Source organism: Balaenoptera physalus (assembly GCF_965194825.1).
Source record: "Balaenoptera physalus genome assembly, chromosome: 18".
Taxonomy (NCBI): Eukaryota; Metazoa; Chordata; class Mammalia; order Artiodactyla; family Balaenopteridae; genus Balaenoptera; species Balaenoptera physalus.
In genome coordinates, this window is record NC_138899.1 from 57,909,591 (window position 1) to 57,927,217 (window position 17,627).

At 41.2% G+C, this 17,627-nt stretch overlaps 1 protein-coding gene across 8 annotated transcripts in view; it reads right to left on the reverse strand.

Moving 5' to 3' along the window:
- Nucleotides 1–17,588, reverse strand: part of EPSTI1 (epithelial stromal interaction 1) — a 112,379-nt gene extending 94,791 nt beyond the window's left edge. For 6 of the 8 annotated variants that reach the window (XM_082435410.1, XM_082435407.1, XM_082435406.1 and 3 more), the window contains exons 1-2: nucleotides 17,262–17,561; nucleotides 1,807–1,865 (exon numbers count right to left, since the gene is read on the reverse strand). In XM_082435410.1, coding sequence (XP_082291536.1) covers nucleotides 1,807–1,865; nucleotides 17,262–17,440 — 238 coding nt within the window. In that variant the 5' untranslated portion in view covers nucleotides 17,441–17,561. Of the gene's footprint in view, nucleotides 1–1,806; nucleotides 1,866–5,004; nucleotides 5,060–17,261 lie in introns of those variants that run through there. The other 2 variants (XM_082435411.1, XM_082435409.1) reach the window with 2 other exon arrangements.
- Nucleotides 17,589–17,627: the final 39 nt, after the last annotated feature.

Below are 17,627 nucleotides of genomic sequence, written 5' to 3' on the forward strand. Positions count from 1 at the left end.
CTTATGTCCACTGGTCATTACAAAATTAAATTTCCTATTAAGATCAAGATAGGAGAGCACAGAATCTCAGTGCTAGCCCCACAGTTGACTTGAACAAGCCTCAGAACTTCTTTGTGAATTAAATGAACTTTAGTTCTCCTTCCAACTCTAAGGTATAATACTGTAACTTTAAAGGGCAGCATTTATTTTACTGTACAACTTCAGTTAAGCATGTTATATGCCCACTAGGTACACGGAGCACAAAAACAAGTAAGATGTAGCCCCTGCCCTCAAAGAGCTTATAATCTAAAGAAGGAAAGTGAAGTCACGAATAAAAACAGCTGAGGGTAGTGAAGTCACGAATAAAAACTGCTGATAGTTACAAAATTATGGGAACACAGAGACTAAAAAAAAAAAATTCCATTAAGAAGGAATGGGACAGGGACTTCCCTGGTGGCACAGTGGTTAAGAATCCGCCTGCCAGTGCAGGGGACACGGGTTCGAGCCCTGGTCCAGGAAGATCCCACATGCCACGGAGCAACTAAGCCCGTGCGCCACAACTACTGAGCCTGCGCTCTAGAGACCGCAAGCCACAACTACTGAGCCCGTGTGCCACAACTACTGAAGCCCACACGCCTAGAGCCCGTGCTCTGCAACAAGAGAAGCCACAGCAATGAGAAGCCTGGGAACCGCAACGAAGAGTAGCCCCTGCTCACCGCAACTAGAGAAAGCCCGCGCACAGCAACGAAGACCCAACGCAGCCAAAAATAAAAATAAATAAATAAAAATTTATAAAAAAGAAGGAATGGGGGCTTCCGTGGCGGCGCAGTGGTTGAGAATCTGCCTGCCAATGCAGGGCACACGGGTTCGAGCCCTGGTCTGGGAGGATGCCACGGAGCAACTAAGCCCGTGAGCCACAACTACTGAGCCTGCGCGTCTGGAGCTTGTGCTCCGCAACAAGAGAGGCCGCGATAGTGAGAGGCCCGCGCACCACGATGAAGAGTGGCCCCCGCTCGCCGCAACTAGAGAAAGCCCTCACACAGAAACGAAGACCCAACACAGCCATAAATAAATAAATAAATAAATAAAATAAACCCAAAGTTTAAAAAAACCCTGTCATCTTTATTAAAAAAAAAAAAAAAAGAAGGAATGGGACAGATCTACAAAGAGAATTTTATAATCTATTTCATATATCACTTGTCTCTTTCAAAAGTGTTCCAAGTCCTGTAAGGATATCTGCAGTGAGCCCAATTTTACAGGAACTTGATAGGTCTATTGACAATAGGTGTGAAATTGTTTAAGCCCAACAGAAACCTCAGATTTATAACCGTGCAATGAGTTCTGCTATTGACACAGAGAAACAAATTTAGAAGCACTAACAATAGAATAATTTTAAAAGGTATAATTAAAACTGCCAAAGTTGGGCTTCCTTGGTGGCGCAGTGGTTAAGAATCTGCCTGCCAATGCAGGGGACACAGGTTCGAGCCCTGCTCTGGGAAAATCCCAAATGCCGGGAAGCAATTAAGCCCGTGACCCACAACTACTGAGCCTGCGCTCTAGAGCCTGTAAGCCACAACTACTGAAGCCCGCGTACCTAGAGCCCGTGCTCCGTGACAAGAGAAGCCACCACAGTGAGAAGTCCGTGCACCGCAATGAAGCGTAACCCCCGCTCGCTGCAACTAGAGAGAGCCCACGCGCAGCAACAAAGACCCAAAGCAGCCAAAAATAAATTTTTTAAAAAATTATGAATAAAGTAACAAAAACTGTAGTTTAAAAACAAAAAGAAAGAAAATGAGAAGTATTTTGAATGGTAAATAATATACATACTCTGTTGCATCTCATTTCTTCGTTTTTCATTTGGTACTATCAAGGTATATGCACCTGTGCTAGAATGAAGAGAAAAAAATCGATTATCATGAGAAATTATTAATGCATATAAAGCACCATACATTCTTTCTGATAATATACTGTATTTATGATCATCACCATCAAATAGGTACTAGGAAAGATAATATTCCTCTTAAGACCCAGGTGTGTTCTCCAGGAGCTTACAATCTAGCTGGTAAAGTAAAACAAATGCACACCACCACATATGGAAATATAAAGCAGTTGATGAAGAATGACAAGTGACTTCTTCAGGGTCAGCTCTTGGTAAACTGTCTTTGTAGGGATCCACTGTGCCTCCAGGTGGCGCTCACGGGCACATCCCTTTGAGATGACTGGCATTCTCTTCCATGTCACCCACTACAGGAGTACAGGAAACACTCACACATTTTTTGCTCCCACAGACTGGGCGTAGGGGCCATTTGCAATGCAGCCACCTCCTCCTGATGACCCATCTGAGTGGCCAGATGGCCACAGTCTTGTGTTTTGGGGCTCTGACTTCTAGGCAGGGGTCCGCTGGGCCCCTCATTCTCCTGGGGACACAGGTCGAGCATAATCAGGAGTTCAGAGAAGTAAGGAGTCACTTCAGTTCTCTGGGGGGATGGGGGAGCAGGGACCAGGGAAGACTTCATTTAAGCAAAAATGTTCACCACTAAGGTACAAGAAGTTGTTACAATATTGTGAGCTTTTGAGGGCAGAAACTCTGCTTGAGGGATCCATATATGCCCAGCTCCTGGCACAAAGTAGCTGCTTGATGAATGTGGGCTGAATTGAAATGAAATGATGCCAGAGACCCAGTCCGTGAGTCTGTGCTGGGGTGGCTCTTCTTTGTGATGATACCTGTAGTCCCACAGAAGTGTGAATACTTCATAGAGCAAAAATATAGCACAGCAAGACTGCAGCGTACATGTAGGTACAGTGTGAGGGGAAATGTTATGGATAAATACAATCAGCTTATAAATGTAAGTCTTTTTATAAAAATCCCAGATACTCTTAGAAGTCTTTGTCCAACGCAGAACGTACAATTTCAAAGGACAAATTAGCAAAGATTGAACAGTAAAGGCCAAAAGTGCTGATTAACAGAAGCCATTTCTTCCTTATCTCATTTTCCTAGCAGTAAGCCTTCAGCCAGCTTCAAACTGGGCTTTAATTTTAGAGTTGTACATGGGAGGTGTGCAACCACTTCTGCATGCAAACAGGGCTGCTGGATGCCCAATTACCTAACGTATACCAGCAGACGTTGCATGTGTAGCCTAGCATGCGTACAATGGGATGAATACAAAATTAGGAGGCTGCCGCTGGAAATTAATCCCCTGTCCACTGCATATTCTTTGTTCACCCTCAGAAAGATCTTTCACTCCTCAATTGTCCACACTTTATAGAAGCTTAGGAGCGGCAGTTCTGTGGGTAGTACCTGCAAACTTGAGTATGATGCAATAGTGAGCCATTCTTCAGAGCCTTAAAGATGAAACGAGATACTGGATTTAAATGCCAACCATGAAATGACTGCAGAATCATCAATGTCCGTTAACATTGTGGTATGGAGCTTCTCACCATACCAGGGATTTGACTACACTGCAAATCAGTTGTTCTTAAACTTTAGCATGCATCAGAATCACTTGGAGGGCTTGTAAAATGTTGAGTTTCTGATTCAGTAGGTATGGGATGGGGGGCATCTATAACTTGCATTTTTAACAGTTCCCAGATGATGATGATATTCTTGATCTGGGGACCACACTTTGAGAACCAGTGCTGTAGATCAATCAAGCTGTCTTCAAACATTTGGACTAAAAGGGAATTGAGGGATTAATAAATCATTGATAAAGATGCAGACGTTAAATCATATGCCAAAGATCATGAGGTTAATTAAGCAATAGTGCTGAGACTCAAACCAAGCACTTTTGACTTAGACCAGGTGGGTGTCTGGAGCTAAGTATTCAGCTCAACGTAGAAAACATAAAATATGACTGTCCTTAACTTCGGCCTCTTGATAGACTTCCAAACAAAGTAAATCTACTTAGCCAAGCACCCATTATGGACTTGTTATGTTAGGGGCTTATGAGGCATGAGGGGAGATACCAAAAAAACAGACACCAACCCCTTTAACAGAGCTTATACTTTAATTAGGAACAATTCATGAAACCACCAGAGCAGACCACAAGGATATTCAAACAAGCCTCAAAGTGGGATGATGGAAGTAGTCAGAGATGCAAGGTGGAGGGGAGTCAGTGAGACCCCAGAGGAGTAGAAATTTTCAGAGAAGAATAGCAAGTTGAGGCTTAAAGGATAGGATCTCAAGTGGCAAAAAGGGTTTCTGTGCTAGCACTTTGCTGAGAGAAGCTTCATAGAGAATTTTCCAAGTTCCATGAATCTTTCTTATGAAAATATCAGGAAAGGTTTGAAAAGAAAAAACAGTTTGTAAAAGATTTTATTCTACAGTATCTAATCTGATTAAGTTTAAGTGTGACAACATCACACTAGAATCTTTAGTCTTAGGAATAGGACTGTGGTCAATCAATGGCCAACATGTGTAGCCAACAAGTACCCAGACAATACAGGGCCATGAAAAAAGGGGGAGAATTATCTAGCCTTGAAATCAGAGGCTTTTAATCGAAAACATTTAAACATAACTCCAGGCTCAAGGACAGTGGTCCCAGTAATAAATGTTTATGTTAGAGAATTCCTTAGCAACCTTCTTAGCAATATTTTATTGGCTGAAAATGTCAAATCTGAAATATAATATTCAGAAGAAAGCATTGCCAAGTAATGGAGCCTCTATTCCTCTTCCTTCCTATAGGAAGAGGAGCTTAAGTCTAAATATCGGCTTTTTATTTTTTAATATCCTGTGGCAGAGCATAATGCCTGGGTAGATACAAAATTCATCCTTTCTCTCTTAGCTTTTCCTTGACATGAATAACAAGTATAACTTATTCATGTTTTCAGCCAATTAGTTTCCACCCACAGCAAGGGCCTCTGCTGTTTTAACCTCCATGTCATCCCTTTCAACAGCCTGACTCTCAAAGCTACTGATGGAGACAAGCCCAACCTACCTGTATTTAGTATTCTGGTCATTTCCTGATGAAGCAACATTCAAGCCACTGAAATAAATGTATATCTTTGAAAATGAGTTTTCTTAATTACCTCATTGAAATTTAATGAAATATCTCCATTTGTAAGATTATTTTCACTTTCCAACAGCACACATCCATGAGATATACTAAGGGAGAACGTATAAAGAACAGCGTTAAGACAGAGGGAGAAGTGCTTTTCTGTACCATATATTTCTTAAATATATATATTTAAGAAATCTCTTCCTTGTGAGGTCTCTCCTGAGCTACGCAACTGCCTCTCTGTGCACATTCTTGCGCATTTTTATAAGGTCTCATCAATAAGCACTCTATGAAAAACATGGTATGTTGGAGTCATGAAAAATATCTTGGCTGGCTAAAAGTATTACATAAATATATCCTGGTGTGTACAAACTGCAGCAGATGTAATTTAAATTTCTAATTAGGAACAACACTGGTTTGAGTAAAAATGAAATGTACTCAAGAGCAAAAACTCAGAAAGAGATTAAGTGACAAACAGATAATTTCAAGTAGAATAGTAGACACATAAAGTCTACTGTCCTACAAAAAATTGGTTTGAGGTTTTCATAGTTCAAGAAAAGCTTACCCTTGGGTGAAATTGAAACAAAGGAAAATTTCTGGTTAATCAAAGACACTGGATAGAGATTTAGATTCTAGGTATGTTTTTCTATATTGCTTTTTTAGTATGGTCTTCAACATAGGACTCTGAAGCTTACTGTTTTTAACCAACGTGAATCAAACCTTATGAGGCATTCAGGTTTGCAAAACTTCTTTTATAAACAGACCATATTCCTAAGAAAAAAAATACCAAGATCAGACTGAGTAAATCATCCTTGTCCCCTAAGCCCATCACACCAGCCCTGATCCTGCATTCCATATCTCTGGTGTGGAAGGACTAATGAACTCTCTTTGGTCTCAAAGCCTGCAGAGCCCCAGACATAGTCTACACACCCAAGAGACTGATGTGAAGCTGGTTACTTCTATAACTCACAGCTTCTGTTGGAGGGCGGAATAGATGCCCAGAGGGCCTTTGTTCATAGGATACCTTTATGGAAAGTAGAAAGAGGTACACACACACACACACACACACATAGCCATCCCAGGATCCTCACATAGGCCCACGGCTTAGTGAGAGGTGGTAAATTTATGCAAATTAGAAAAAAGTGCCCCTTCTGCCAGGTGGAAGTAACCCCACACTAAGGCAAATGATTTGGTATGTATTTCAGCTTCAAATTACTACCTTACCCAGGCAAGTCTGTATAGTTACCAACTGGCACAATCATACAAGATAGACCTGAAAGATGTTGTGCTTCTTCACTTAAAACACATATACATGTAAATGATAAAAGCTATGAAAAAAGAAGCAAGAGGGCTTCCCTGGTGGTGCAGTGGTTAAGAATCTGCCTCCCAGTGCAGGGGACATGGGTTCGAGCCCTGGTCCAGGAAGATCCCACATGCTGCGGAGCAACTAAGCCCATGTGCCACAACTACTGAGCCTGCGTTCTAGAGCCCAAGAGCCACAACTACTGAGCCCGCGTGCCAAAACTAGTGAAGCCCCAGCGTCTATAGCCCATGCTCTGCAACAAGACAAGCCACCGCAAAGAGAAGCCTGTGCACTGCAACGAAGAGTAGCCCCTGCTCACTGCAACTAGAGAAAGCCCGCACAGCAACGAAGACCCAACACAGCCAAAAATAAATAAATTAAATAAATTAAAAATAGTGTATATGTGTCAATCGCAATCTCCCCCAAAAAATAAATAAATAAATAAAAATAAGTTCATCTATTAAAAAAAGAAGCAAGAAAGATTCACTCTAAAGATACAAAGAATATATATGAAATATAATATCGGAGAGACTCACCATCTTTATGAGGGCAAAAACCAGTGATGGAAGTAGAGATGGGGACCAATTGGTAAGTATACTTGCAAAATGTATTAAATTGCTTCCTCGGTAAAAGTAACTACACGGAATTCATATTTTCAGAACATAGAGATGTCAGGTCTGGGATGTGATCTGAACCTACTTGCAAGCTAAAGTTAGCCTAATAGTTAGGCTGTCACTGTTTCATGGATGCTGGTAGAAGATGTGGACTTTATCACTCATGGCATGGCACCAGCATATTTATGTCTGTTCTCTCTGGCTCCAAGTCAACATGATGGGTGCTGCACACACACTGTGTTTGCATTGCAGCTGAGGAACCCTGAATTGTGGAATCCACCGTTTTTATAGCAGATAGTAAGCAAGCCTGGTCTTTGTTCTGGGGAGAATGCACCTCATCTCTCAAGGTTCCCAGCTACACAACAACCCTAAGAAATAGTCCAGGTTAGAGTAGTCAGGTATGCAATCTTGGCATACCCAGCAAGACATCTAGAGTGCAAGAGGCCCAAGGAGGACTATCTTTTCCAACAAGAGAATATTTAAGAATGGCTTAGTGATAAGAAAATTGGCATTTGCATAAAAACACTTATCAAATTGTTATACATTTTCTATTATTATTATTCTTCTCATTATTATTATCATTAGGCTAAGCTCTGCATATGTCCACATGTCTTAAGCATTGCTCCTCAAGGTCATCTATAACTTAAAGGAGAAAACTAGAAATGCAAGACATAAAGTAGTTATATCTAAATATCTGCATAGAATATTTAAAAACGAAATTCATCCTGATTTTGAAATAAACATATGCTCACATGAGAAAATGCAGAAAATTATCTTTAAAACATTTAAAAGTCACTCATAACCCCACTCCTCAGAGATCTCAATTACAGTGTTATTTGGGTGAATTTCAGTTCAGTCTATATTCTGTACATATTACACAGTTGCAGTCATATATTAAGTCCAATTTTATATGCTGCTTTCACTTATAAGTGGTTTTCCCAATTATGCACGTAACAAGCTTAATATTAAATGGCTACATAATATTTCACAACATCAATGCACCATTAATATAACCACTCACTTAACCATTTCAGTTGTTTCAATTGTTCACTATTATAAACAATCCTGCAGGATGCGCAAAGCATAAAACAAAGATTGCACAGAACATTATCCAGAAGAAAACCCTTAGTAGTCCTCTAAAATCAATACTCTGAACAGGAATGTGGACTACATTTAAAATTTTGTTCCTTAGATATCCCATTTGCATTTCCAAAGTTCCAGTGACAGTTTGAGCATATGATTAATTTCTGCTCTTATGCCTGACTCTCCTCAATTCCTAAACCAGAATAGATGCTGGCCTACCTAACCATTCATTCTCACCACCTCCTTACTAAAAGCACTCCTATATTATTCAGGTTAACAATGTGCTCCATTAAGACTATAGTCCCCAACCTTCTTTATAGCCAAATATGACTCTGTGATTAAGTTTGGCAAATTGAGATATAAGGGGAAGCCATTGAGAAGGATTTCTAGGAAAGCTCCATTAAATGAAGATAGACTGATGGACAGGAAAAGCTTTTTTGTTGCCCTCCCCCCTTCCTGGAAGGTTGAAGTGGAAGCTGGTGCTCAAGCAACCATCTTGGTCAGTGAGGCAACTTGAATATGTAAGACATGCATCAGAAACAGCAGAGCAGAAAGAAGCAATCTGTAAAACTACCACACTAGTGGTAATCTATTGCCAAACTGCCCTGCTTTGAACCTAATTCTGTTACTTCCTAACTATAACTTTGAGCAAATTAGTTTTTCTATTCTTTCACCTGTAAAATGGGGATAACAAATATCTATCTCTTAGTGTACGAAGTGCTTAGAACAAGGCTAGGAAATAACAAATGTTCTATTATGATTGCCTATTATTTGTACTATATCAGCCCCAGACTACCTACCTTCAGACTTACTTTATAGGAGAGAAACAAAGCCACCTATGCTTAAGACACCTATTTGGAGATATCTATTTTATTATAATAATTATATATAACATATTATGTATAAGACACTTATTATTATTGTCACCTTCTATTAGCAGTAGAAATTGAAGGGCATAATGGCTCTAAGTCTTTCTACTTGGATTAAAAGTCAAAAAGAACAACTTACACTTTAAAGATAAAGAGGTCCTTATATCAAACAGCTTGAAGTGTTTATTTCTAAGTATCTGAATTGCAGGGGACTTTTCCTTTCTATATTAGTTTTGTAATGTTTAGTTTTTTGGGTTTTTTGGCCGCGCTGCATGGTTTGTGGGATCTTAGTTCTCCGACCAGGAATTGAACCTGGGCTACGGCAGTGAAAGTGCTCAGTCCTAACCACTGGACCGCCAGGGAATTCCCAATGTAATGTTTAGATTTTTATAACAAGCAGATATGACTTTACTTTTACAACCATGAAAAAATATTCCAAGGAGTATTAAATGAGAAAATATTTAAAATAAAGATTTCTTAAATCAGGGGTTCAGATTTTCTTACAGGACTAGGTAGCACAGGATTTCCGCTCTCACTGGTTCCCTAGCAAAACAAACACTGCGCAATACCAGCTCTTGAGTTTTAATGATGGGAAACGTCTTTAGTTTTTCTACAGGACTTTAATAAATTGCCTTTTAAGTGTTCATGGTTGGGGGGGGCATGAATTACAAACATTACAGAACAAAGGAACCATCATTGCCTGATTCTCTGACATAGAACAGAGCCTTCAAATGCAGTCTTCTCCCTTTGATGATTTTTTTCCTGTTAAGGTTTTGTTTCAGATTCAAATACATTCTGCATAGATGCAATTAACCTTAACAATAGTATAACCTTACAGCATTCTACTGACTTTGAAGTAAGTAACCTTACTGTGTAATTGAACTAAGTTTCTTTTTTCTCATTTCTGCTATGCTTCTACCGATTATTATAGGTTTTATGTGTTTTCAAGCTTTCATCATCCCGTTGATTTATTGTTTCACTGTTTCAGTGTCAGACTTTTTGAGAAGTGCCCACTCATTTTTGATATTGTATTTGAACAAAAATGATTGCTCCCCAAGACTTAGCAGAATTCAAAGGCATACCATATTAAGGAGTGGAATCTAGTGCAGAAAAGTTGGAAATTCATTCTAAACAGGACCATAATTTCTCCCCTCCTGTATAAACAGAAGGGTAAATTTGACCTAATCAAACCAAAATGTCTTTTCTTTCCATCCACTCCAACAATCTCTTCTGCCATGCAAAGAACAATGCTTTGCTTTTCACACTGTAGGTGGTAACCCACTAATGGGCCATGAAATCAACTTAATGGGTTTATTTTTAATGAATAAGAATAGAAAATGTCAAAGTCCATCACATATAGTAAGGGTGAGAATTGTTTTCTGACATTTTTTTCATTTATACATAAACTCACATATACCCATACATGTACTAGGTCATGAATGTCAAATGCATTGCTAACTTTAGGCTGTGATCAGAAGTCTGAAAGATCTCTGGAAGGCAGTATGTGGTTTAGGTTGCTCAGAAACAGTGACAGTGAGAAAGCTGTTCTAATGTAAGCCAACCAAGCTGTCATGAAGAAAAGCAGCAGAGAAAACAGGATCACCACAGAAACTTTGCTCCTACAAACTACTTCTCTATCCAAATCATGTTAAAGCTGTAAATAAATGTCACATTGCTGATTCTATAGTACCACTCTCTTTAGTCTATAGAAATTCTATTTTCTTGATGTGAAAATAGGACCACTGATGGGAAATTCACGAGCTACACTGTCACCCCTCCTCCAGCTCCATCATGTTCAGGATCCAAACTTTGGTAGACAGACTCAGGTTTGAGGGCTGGTTCTGTGACTAAAAAAAGCCATGAGACCTTAGGAAATCATATACTCTCTCAAGACTCAGTTTCTTCAACTATAATGGGGCAAAGTGTTTATTGTGAAGAGAAAAATGAATTATATGATGCGTGTAGCACCGGGTCTAGCACGTGGTTATAAGTTCAAGACATAAAAGTTCGAGCTATTGATTGTTATTTTTGTTTTAGTCCCTCAGAGTACCCGGTTTAACTGTTCTAGGTCATAACTAATTTCCTTTCTGCTACCACAGTATCGCAATGCTTTGTCACATTTCTCAATCCTAAAAGCAGTCAAACAGAGGCTTCAAAGAGCACAAGACCTAAAAGCAGTCAAATAGGCAGAGCTCTACTGATTAGTTTGGTAGTAGAATTTGGTCATAGAAACACCTACCCAGCTCACTGAGTCATAAAATTATCACTGAGTTAAATACTGTCCGTTGTTTTACAAACTTTCTGAATGCCTATGAGCCTTGCCTGGAGATTGAGTTAAATAGTTCCCTAATGAATAGCTATCTATATTGAGCCATCAAGAAGATTACTCATTAGAATCAATCATAGATTTTTCTCTTCCTAGGTACCATTATTTCAGAGCACTAAAAGGAACTCAGGCATTATTCATTTCTCCATCTCCAAGGAGGGTAATAGCCTGATGCTTTCATGCCATTTAACAACTACAGGCAAAAGCTTATTTTCTCACAGTCATAAGAGGAGACAGAAGAGAAATCTGGGGCACTTGCAGTGAAGAAAAAATAGTGAAAGCAGTTCCTGTAGGCTCTCATAAGTTTGTAAAAACTTGCATTTCATTTAAGACTATTTTATGTGGCTAGTTCAGATTCAAATGAGCTGAGTCAAGAATGACTTAAGAAGTTTTTGATGGTCTGTCTTGGGTATAAATTATACATTAGGATTAAGAGTATACTCAACAATGATTAAATAGTGATGTTTATAAAAATGGAACTAATGCTATAACTTAATGACTATGTTATCATCTATCCCATCTTATATCTCATCTTACATTTACGAAATGTTTAATACTAAAATAACACAGGGTTCTTTAAGAGAGAAAAATCAGGAATTGGCCATTAATAAGTGGGCTTACCAAGCCATTCTTCAGTCTCCCTTGCTCTCCCTTGAGAGTTTGAGGATGAAGGGGAAACAAATGTATCAGTTACCAGGGTTAATTTCTTCCCTGGAGCACAACAAACTGGGCAAAGTATTGAAGTTAGAGGAAGGAAACTAGGGAATGTCCCCTGAGCCCCAAGGGAGGAAATAAGGAAAAGGAGTGGGTTTCCCCAGGACATAAGCACTCCAACAGCCATGGTGTCTAAGCTGCTACTGTCAGGGGTATGGTGTATCTTAAAGGCTGTGTCACTTTGGGTCTTCCGAGGAGTAGACATCAAGATGAGATTAGACAAAGCAAGAGATTTACTGGGAGGAAGGCTTGTGAAGGATAAAAGGTAAGCAAGCAGCAGTAGGCAGGGAAAGCCTTAAGAACATGAGCAGGTCTGACACCTGTGAAAGGAGAGAGGGAGGATTGAGTAGGAAGAGCCTTAGACTGGTATACGGTTCTGAGAAAATCTTGGATAGGTCAATGGGGAGTCTTCTGGCAAAAGTTGCCCCATAAAGGAGTCCCACCTGGAATGCTCAGACACTGGTGGGAAGAGTGCAGAATAAGTATGCTCTCAGAGCAAAGGATACAATGGATTCAAAAGGATGGCAACTAGAGCTGGCAGTTGAACTGTGCTCCACACAGTAAAGTCTTTTGAAGATCTGAAGAGCAAGCTTCCCTGACTGTCATAGAGGCTATTTAAACTACCATGGTATAATAAAGTTTAAGTATTCAATCACTGTCCCTGGCTCCTGGCTCAGAGCTCCTTAAAACCCTCGGAATTCTAAGTTATAAGAATGTCAGGACTTCCCCGGTGGCGCAGTGGTTAAGAATCCACCTGCCAATGCAGGGGACACGGGTTTGATCCCTGGCTCGGGAAGATTCCACATGCCGCGGAGCAACTAAGCCCGTGCACCACAACTACTGAGCCTGCGCTCTAGAACCCTCGAGCCACAACTACTGAGCCCGCGTGCCACAACTACTGAGCCCGCGTGCCACAACTACTGAAGCTCCCGCGCCTAGAGCCCGTGCTCCACAACAAGAGAAGCCACAGCAATGAGAAGCCCGCGCACCGCAACGAAGAGTAACCCCCTCTCACCGCAACTAGAGAAAGCCAGCACGCAGCAACGAAGACCCAACACAGCCAAAAAAAAAAAAAAAAAAAGAGAATGTCAATTATATGCTAAAGAGATGATTCCTGGTGGGGGCCCTAGATAGCTTCGGGATGGGAGCTGTTTGCCATAAAAAACAACCATGTGATTAGAGGGTTAGAACTTTCAGGTCCACCTCTCCCCCAGCTCTGGGAAGGGGAGAGGGGCTGGTGATTGAGTTCAATCGCCAAGGGCCAACAATTTAATCAATTATGCCTACATGATGAAGCCTAAATAAAAATCCTCAAACAATGAGGTTTGGGGAGCTTCCAAATTAGTGAAGACATCCAGGTGCTAGGAGGGTGACCCACCCAGAAAGGGTATGGAAACTCTGTGCAACCCCCCTCCCCATATCTTCCAGTTGGCTGTTCCAGGGCTGTATCCTTTATAATAAAACTGTAATTGTAAGTATAGTGGTTTCCATGAGTTCTAGGAGTCATTCTAGTGAATTATCAAACCTGGGCACGGGGGGAGGTCATGGGAACCCCCAAATTTGTAGTCAGAGATGTGGGGAGACTGGGGCCCCCCTTGTGGCTTACTCCTAAAGTGGGAGCAGGCTTGTGGGACTGAGCCCTTAACTTGTGGCATCTGCAGCAGCTGTGAGTAGTGTCAGAACTGAATTGAATTATAGATAATTGGTGTTGCAACAACATATTTGTCAGAAAAAAACAAAACAAAAAACAAAAAAAAACACAACTCCTAATTATCCTATAGATCACAGTTCAAACATCACCTCTTGGGAACACTTTTCCTGCTCCCAAGACTAGCTCAGGCCCTGGCTTTCCTTCACAGTGCATATAAAGAGTTACTCATGTAATTATCTGTCTGCCCCATCATTAGACTGTAAGCTACACAAGGGCTTGTCTTTTGTTGAGTAGTTATTTTTTCCTGTATTTCTAATTAAATATCCAGAGCTAGAAACCCTCTCTTTTTATAGGGTTGTTGTGAAGATTCAAAGAGTTAACATATGTTTGGGGCTTCCCTGGTGGCACAGTGGTTAAGAATCCACCTGCCAGTGCAGAGGACACGGGTTCGAGCCCTGGTCCAGGAAGATCCCACATGCCGCAGAGCAACTAAGCCCCTGCGCCACAACTACTGAGCCTGCGCTCCAGAGCCCGCGAGCCACAACTACTGAGCCCACATGCTGCAACTACTGAAGCCCGCGCTCCGCAACAAGAGAAACCACCGCAATGAGAAGCCCGTGCACCGCAACAAGGAGCAGCCCCCGCTCACCGCAACTAGAGGAAGCCCGTGCATGGCAACAAAGACCCAATACAGCCAAAAATAAATAATAAATAAATTTTAAAAAAAGAGTTAACATATGTAATGCACTTTAACAAACATAAGTTAAATACATAAGTGCTTGCCGTTATTATTGCTAATCTTTAAGTCTCTACAGTTTTTGCTATAAGGTTGGCCACAAATATGTTTAAGGTAAACTGAGTTTGTATACAAATTATGTTAAAGTTAATTGTATAGTAAAATTCCACATTATGGGTTCATTTTCAGAATATCTTTATATTTCCTTCAAACAGCATCAAGCTAAAGGACCACCTCTAGGTACGGTTATACACAACTATCTGAACAAAGTGAACCTTGCCTGTATTACTATCATAGGCAAGAGCCTTTTGCCCAGAATTGGGTAAAATGAGGTAAAATTCCCTTCCAGAAAAACCCATGCCTTAGTCTTATATTTATCTAGAGTTTGGGGGAAGGGTAAAGGATTACTTTGGATTAGAAGTTTGTGTGAACTTTTTTTCTCTTTAAATCTGTATAAATAGCTTACAATATTTAAGGACAAGATAAAATCACGAACTGAAAATAATTAGGAAATCTAATATTTATTAGTAAACACTTTACTTAAATCCAAATATAGTTAAGGGCTCAGCCTTGCCTTAGAGTCTATTAGAGGTCCTCAGGAATCATTCTAACAACTTGCCTTAAAGTCTCTTTATATTTATATGTAAGTCAGCGTTTTAAATCAGTGTGTTTTTACAAGGCATAAACACTTCAGGGTGACAGCACAGTACTTGGTCAATAAACATTTGTTAAATGAATTCAAGGCTATCAGCACCCAACATTTACTGGATACTTGCTTTCTGCCAGGCATGAAATTGTTTCTTGCATACACAGAAACACACATACACAGACCCTGAGAGGTTGGTATTATCTCACTTCACCTAATGAGGACACTGAGACATAAAGTAGTTGAAGTTCAGAGAGTAAGTAATGGCAGAATCAGAACTTGAACCCAAGTCTGCCTGGCATCAAAGCTCCTGCTCCTTTTCCCACGTTGGGGCTTCCCTAATGAATAAATGGAAGGATGCACACAAAACAAGGTCAGAGTTCAACCCTTTATCATATAAATAAGCTCATATTGCAAGTGAACAAGTGAAGTTTCACAATTAAGCACTTAACTCTATCCTTCCTTTTTCTTAATTTTCTATCAGAAAATGCTTCTAATTTCTCTCCAAGAAAATAAATCAAATCTTAACGGCATTTTTTGGTCAATTTTACTGAGATGTTATTTGCCATTCAACAATTTTCCTTGGTTTCCTGCTTCCATTAAAGGAGACAAGCAAGAATAAACAGTAGATATAAGTGACTAATGGAGATGTAAGAAGAATTCAGAGTGGTCCATACAGGATCTTACTTGTTATATACCTAAAAGGAAATGTATCTTATAATGTTCTGCTTATTGCAACTGGTTCACATGAAAATAATGAGTTCTGTGAAACACAACTGAACTCACCCAGGTATTCTCTAATGGTCTACTGGCAAATTAGAAATCACAAAATGTAGTGAGGTCATCAGATACTGAGGCCTGGAAAATTAATTAGAAAACTGCCCCTTTCTGAGTAATTTAGTCCAGCAAGATTCTGGGGTAATTTACAACTAATTTACAAATAAGAAAACAGACAGATGCAACTGCTAATGTTTATGAGATGTATGAGCTTGCAATTAAATGATTATGTCTAAGTAGATCTTTAAAATAGAAAAAAAGGCGCATAGAGGGTATTTATCATCAACGTGAAACCATACATCCGTGACCTCTGTTACATCAAATGCTACAGCTTACAGAGATGTAGATTACTCAGAATTAAAGGACTTCCATTATGACCAGATATCCCCCCCTTTTTCTTCGGGCCGCACCGCTCGGCTTGCAGGATCTTAGTTCCCCACCAGGGATCAAACTTGAACCCGCCCTAGCAGTGAGCGCGCTGAGTCCTAACCACTGGACCGCTGGGGAATTCCGCTCCGCCCCGCCCCGCCCCCCGCCCCACCCCCCACATTCTGAGTAGGAAAGAAACGCAGCAATCTCTAATTGAAATCACCCAGATCATCCACCCCACCTAAGGGCAACCCAAAGCTGAATAATATTAAAAAGCCTGGTACTTATGAATTCTTTCAAAAGTTAAGGGATGAAAGAAAATCTGTTTATTGGGCATAAGGTTATATACTGTTCCTTAGAAACCAACGTTTGTCTTTCATGTAACTAGAAGTTGATGAAAAGGGGGAACTGAAAATGAAACCATCTGGAAAGTTCCAGTTCACAGAAGCAGCACTTCAAAAGCAGTCATGTCTTCACAAACCCTACTGTTGGGTTAAAGCATCTCATTCCATTGGTGGGAAAGGATCACTGACACTTTTCATAATAAATATCTCCAGGATAGTAACTGTAGTCCCTGAACCAAAGACCAGGAATAAAGGCTACCTACCTGTTCCTGGGTAGAGCACTTATCAACACCCGCGGCAAGAAACACTGCACCCACTCACTTCCTCTCCGGCTCAGTCCTCTGGTCCTAAGATGCTACTTTATCCGGGAGTTTTGTTGGAATGCAGGCTCCTAGAGGCAGCATTTGCATTTCTACCCCATTACACATTCCCTCTTCACCCTTACCCTCCCAGCTGATGTGAAGATACTATTTAGGGCATCAGTTTTCTTAAGATAGGAAGGGAAAAAAATATTTTCATACTAGCATGAGTTCCGGAGATACCTGGAAAATCAGTAAGAAGCCTAGGCAGTTACTACACACCCAGGAGTAGCCTAGCCCTGTAGCCAGTCACAAGAATCAGGAAAGTAGTGTCCTCAAAGGGAACGCGGGCTCAGATGTTCAGTAAGGATCCCGGACCGGCACACTCAATTTATAAGGTAATTCATGGATGCTATTGTTTAGATAAACGAGCCTTCATTTTCTTAGAGACCCTGTAATGGGGCCCCTGTGGTTCAAACTTCAGTGATCTGAGAAGAACCTGGGGGCTTGTTTGGGGTTGGGCTTCCGCCCCGCAGGACAGGTGATTAAATACTTACAACCTCCGGCCCGCGTGCTCCGGGCTCTCCCGCGAAGGGCTCTCGGGAGCCTCCTCCAAACCCCGCCTGGGGCCCTGCGGCGGGCCCAGCTCCCCGCGCCACGCAGGGGGGTCCCGGGCCGGGCGGGAGGCGGCGGGGGCTCCGAGCCCGGAGCCCTGCACCCCAGTGCGGGTGTACATGGTTCAGAGCCCGCGGGGCCCGGGCCGCCGCCGCTGCGGGAAGGGTGAGGGCCGAGCTGGGACGCTTCGCGGGCCTCGAGATGCGTTTCCGAAGAGCGGGAACGGCGGTTTCAGCAGCTGAGTTTCGATTCTCGCCACCAGCCGCGGGCTGCCCCGCCCCCCAGGACTTCCCCGACCTTGCTCCTCC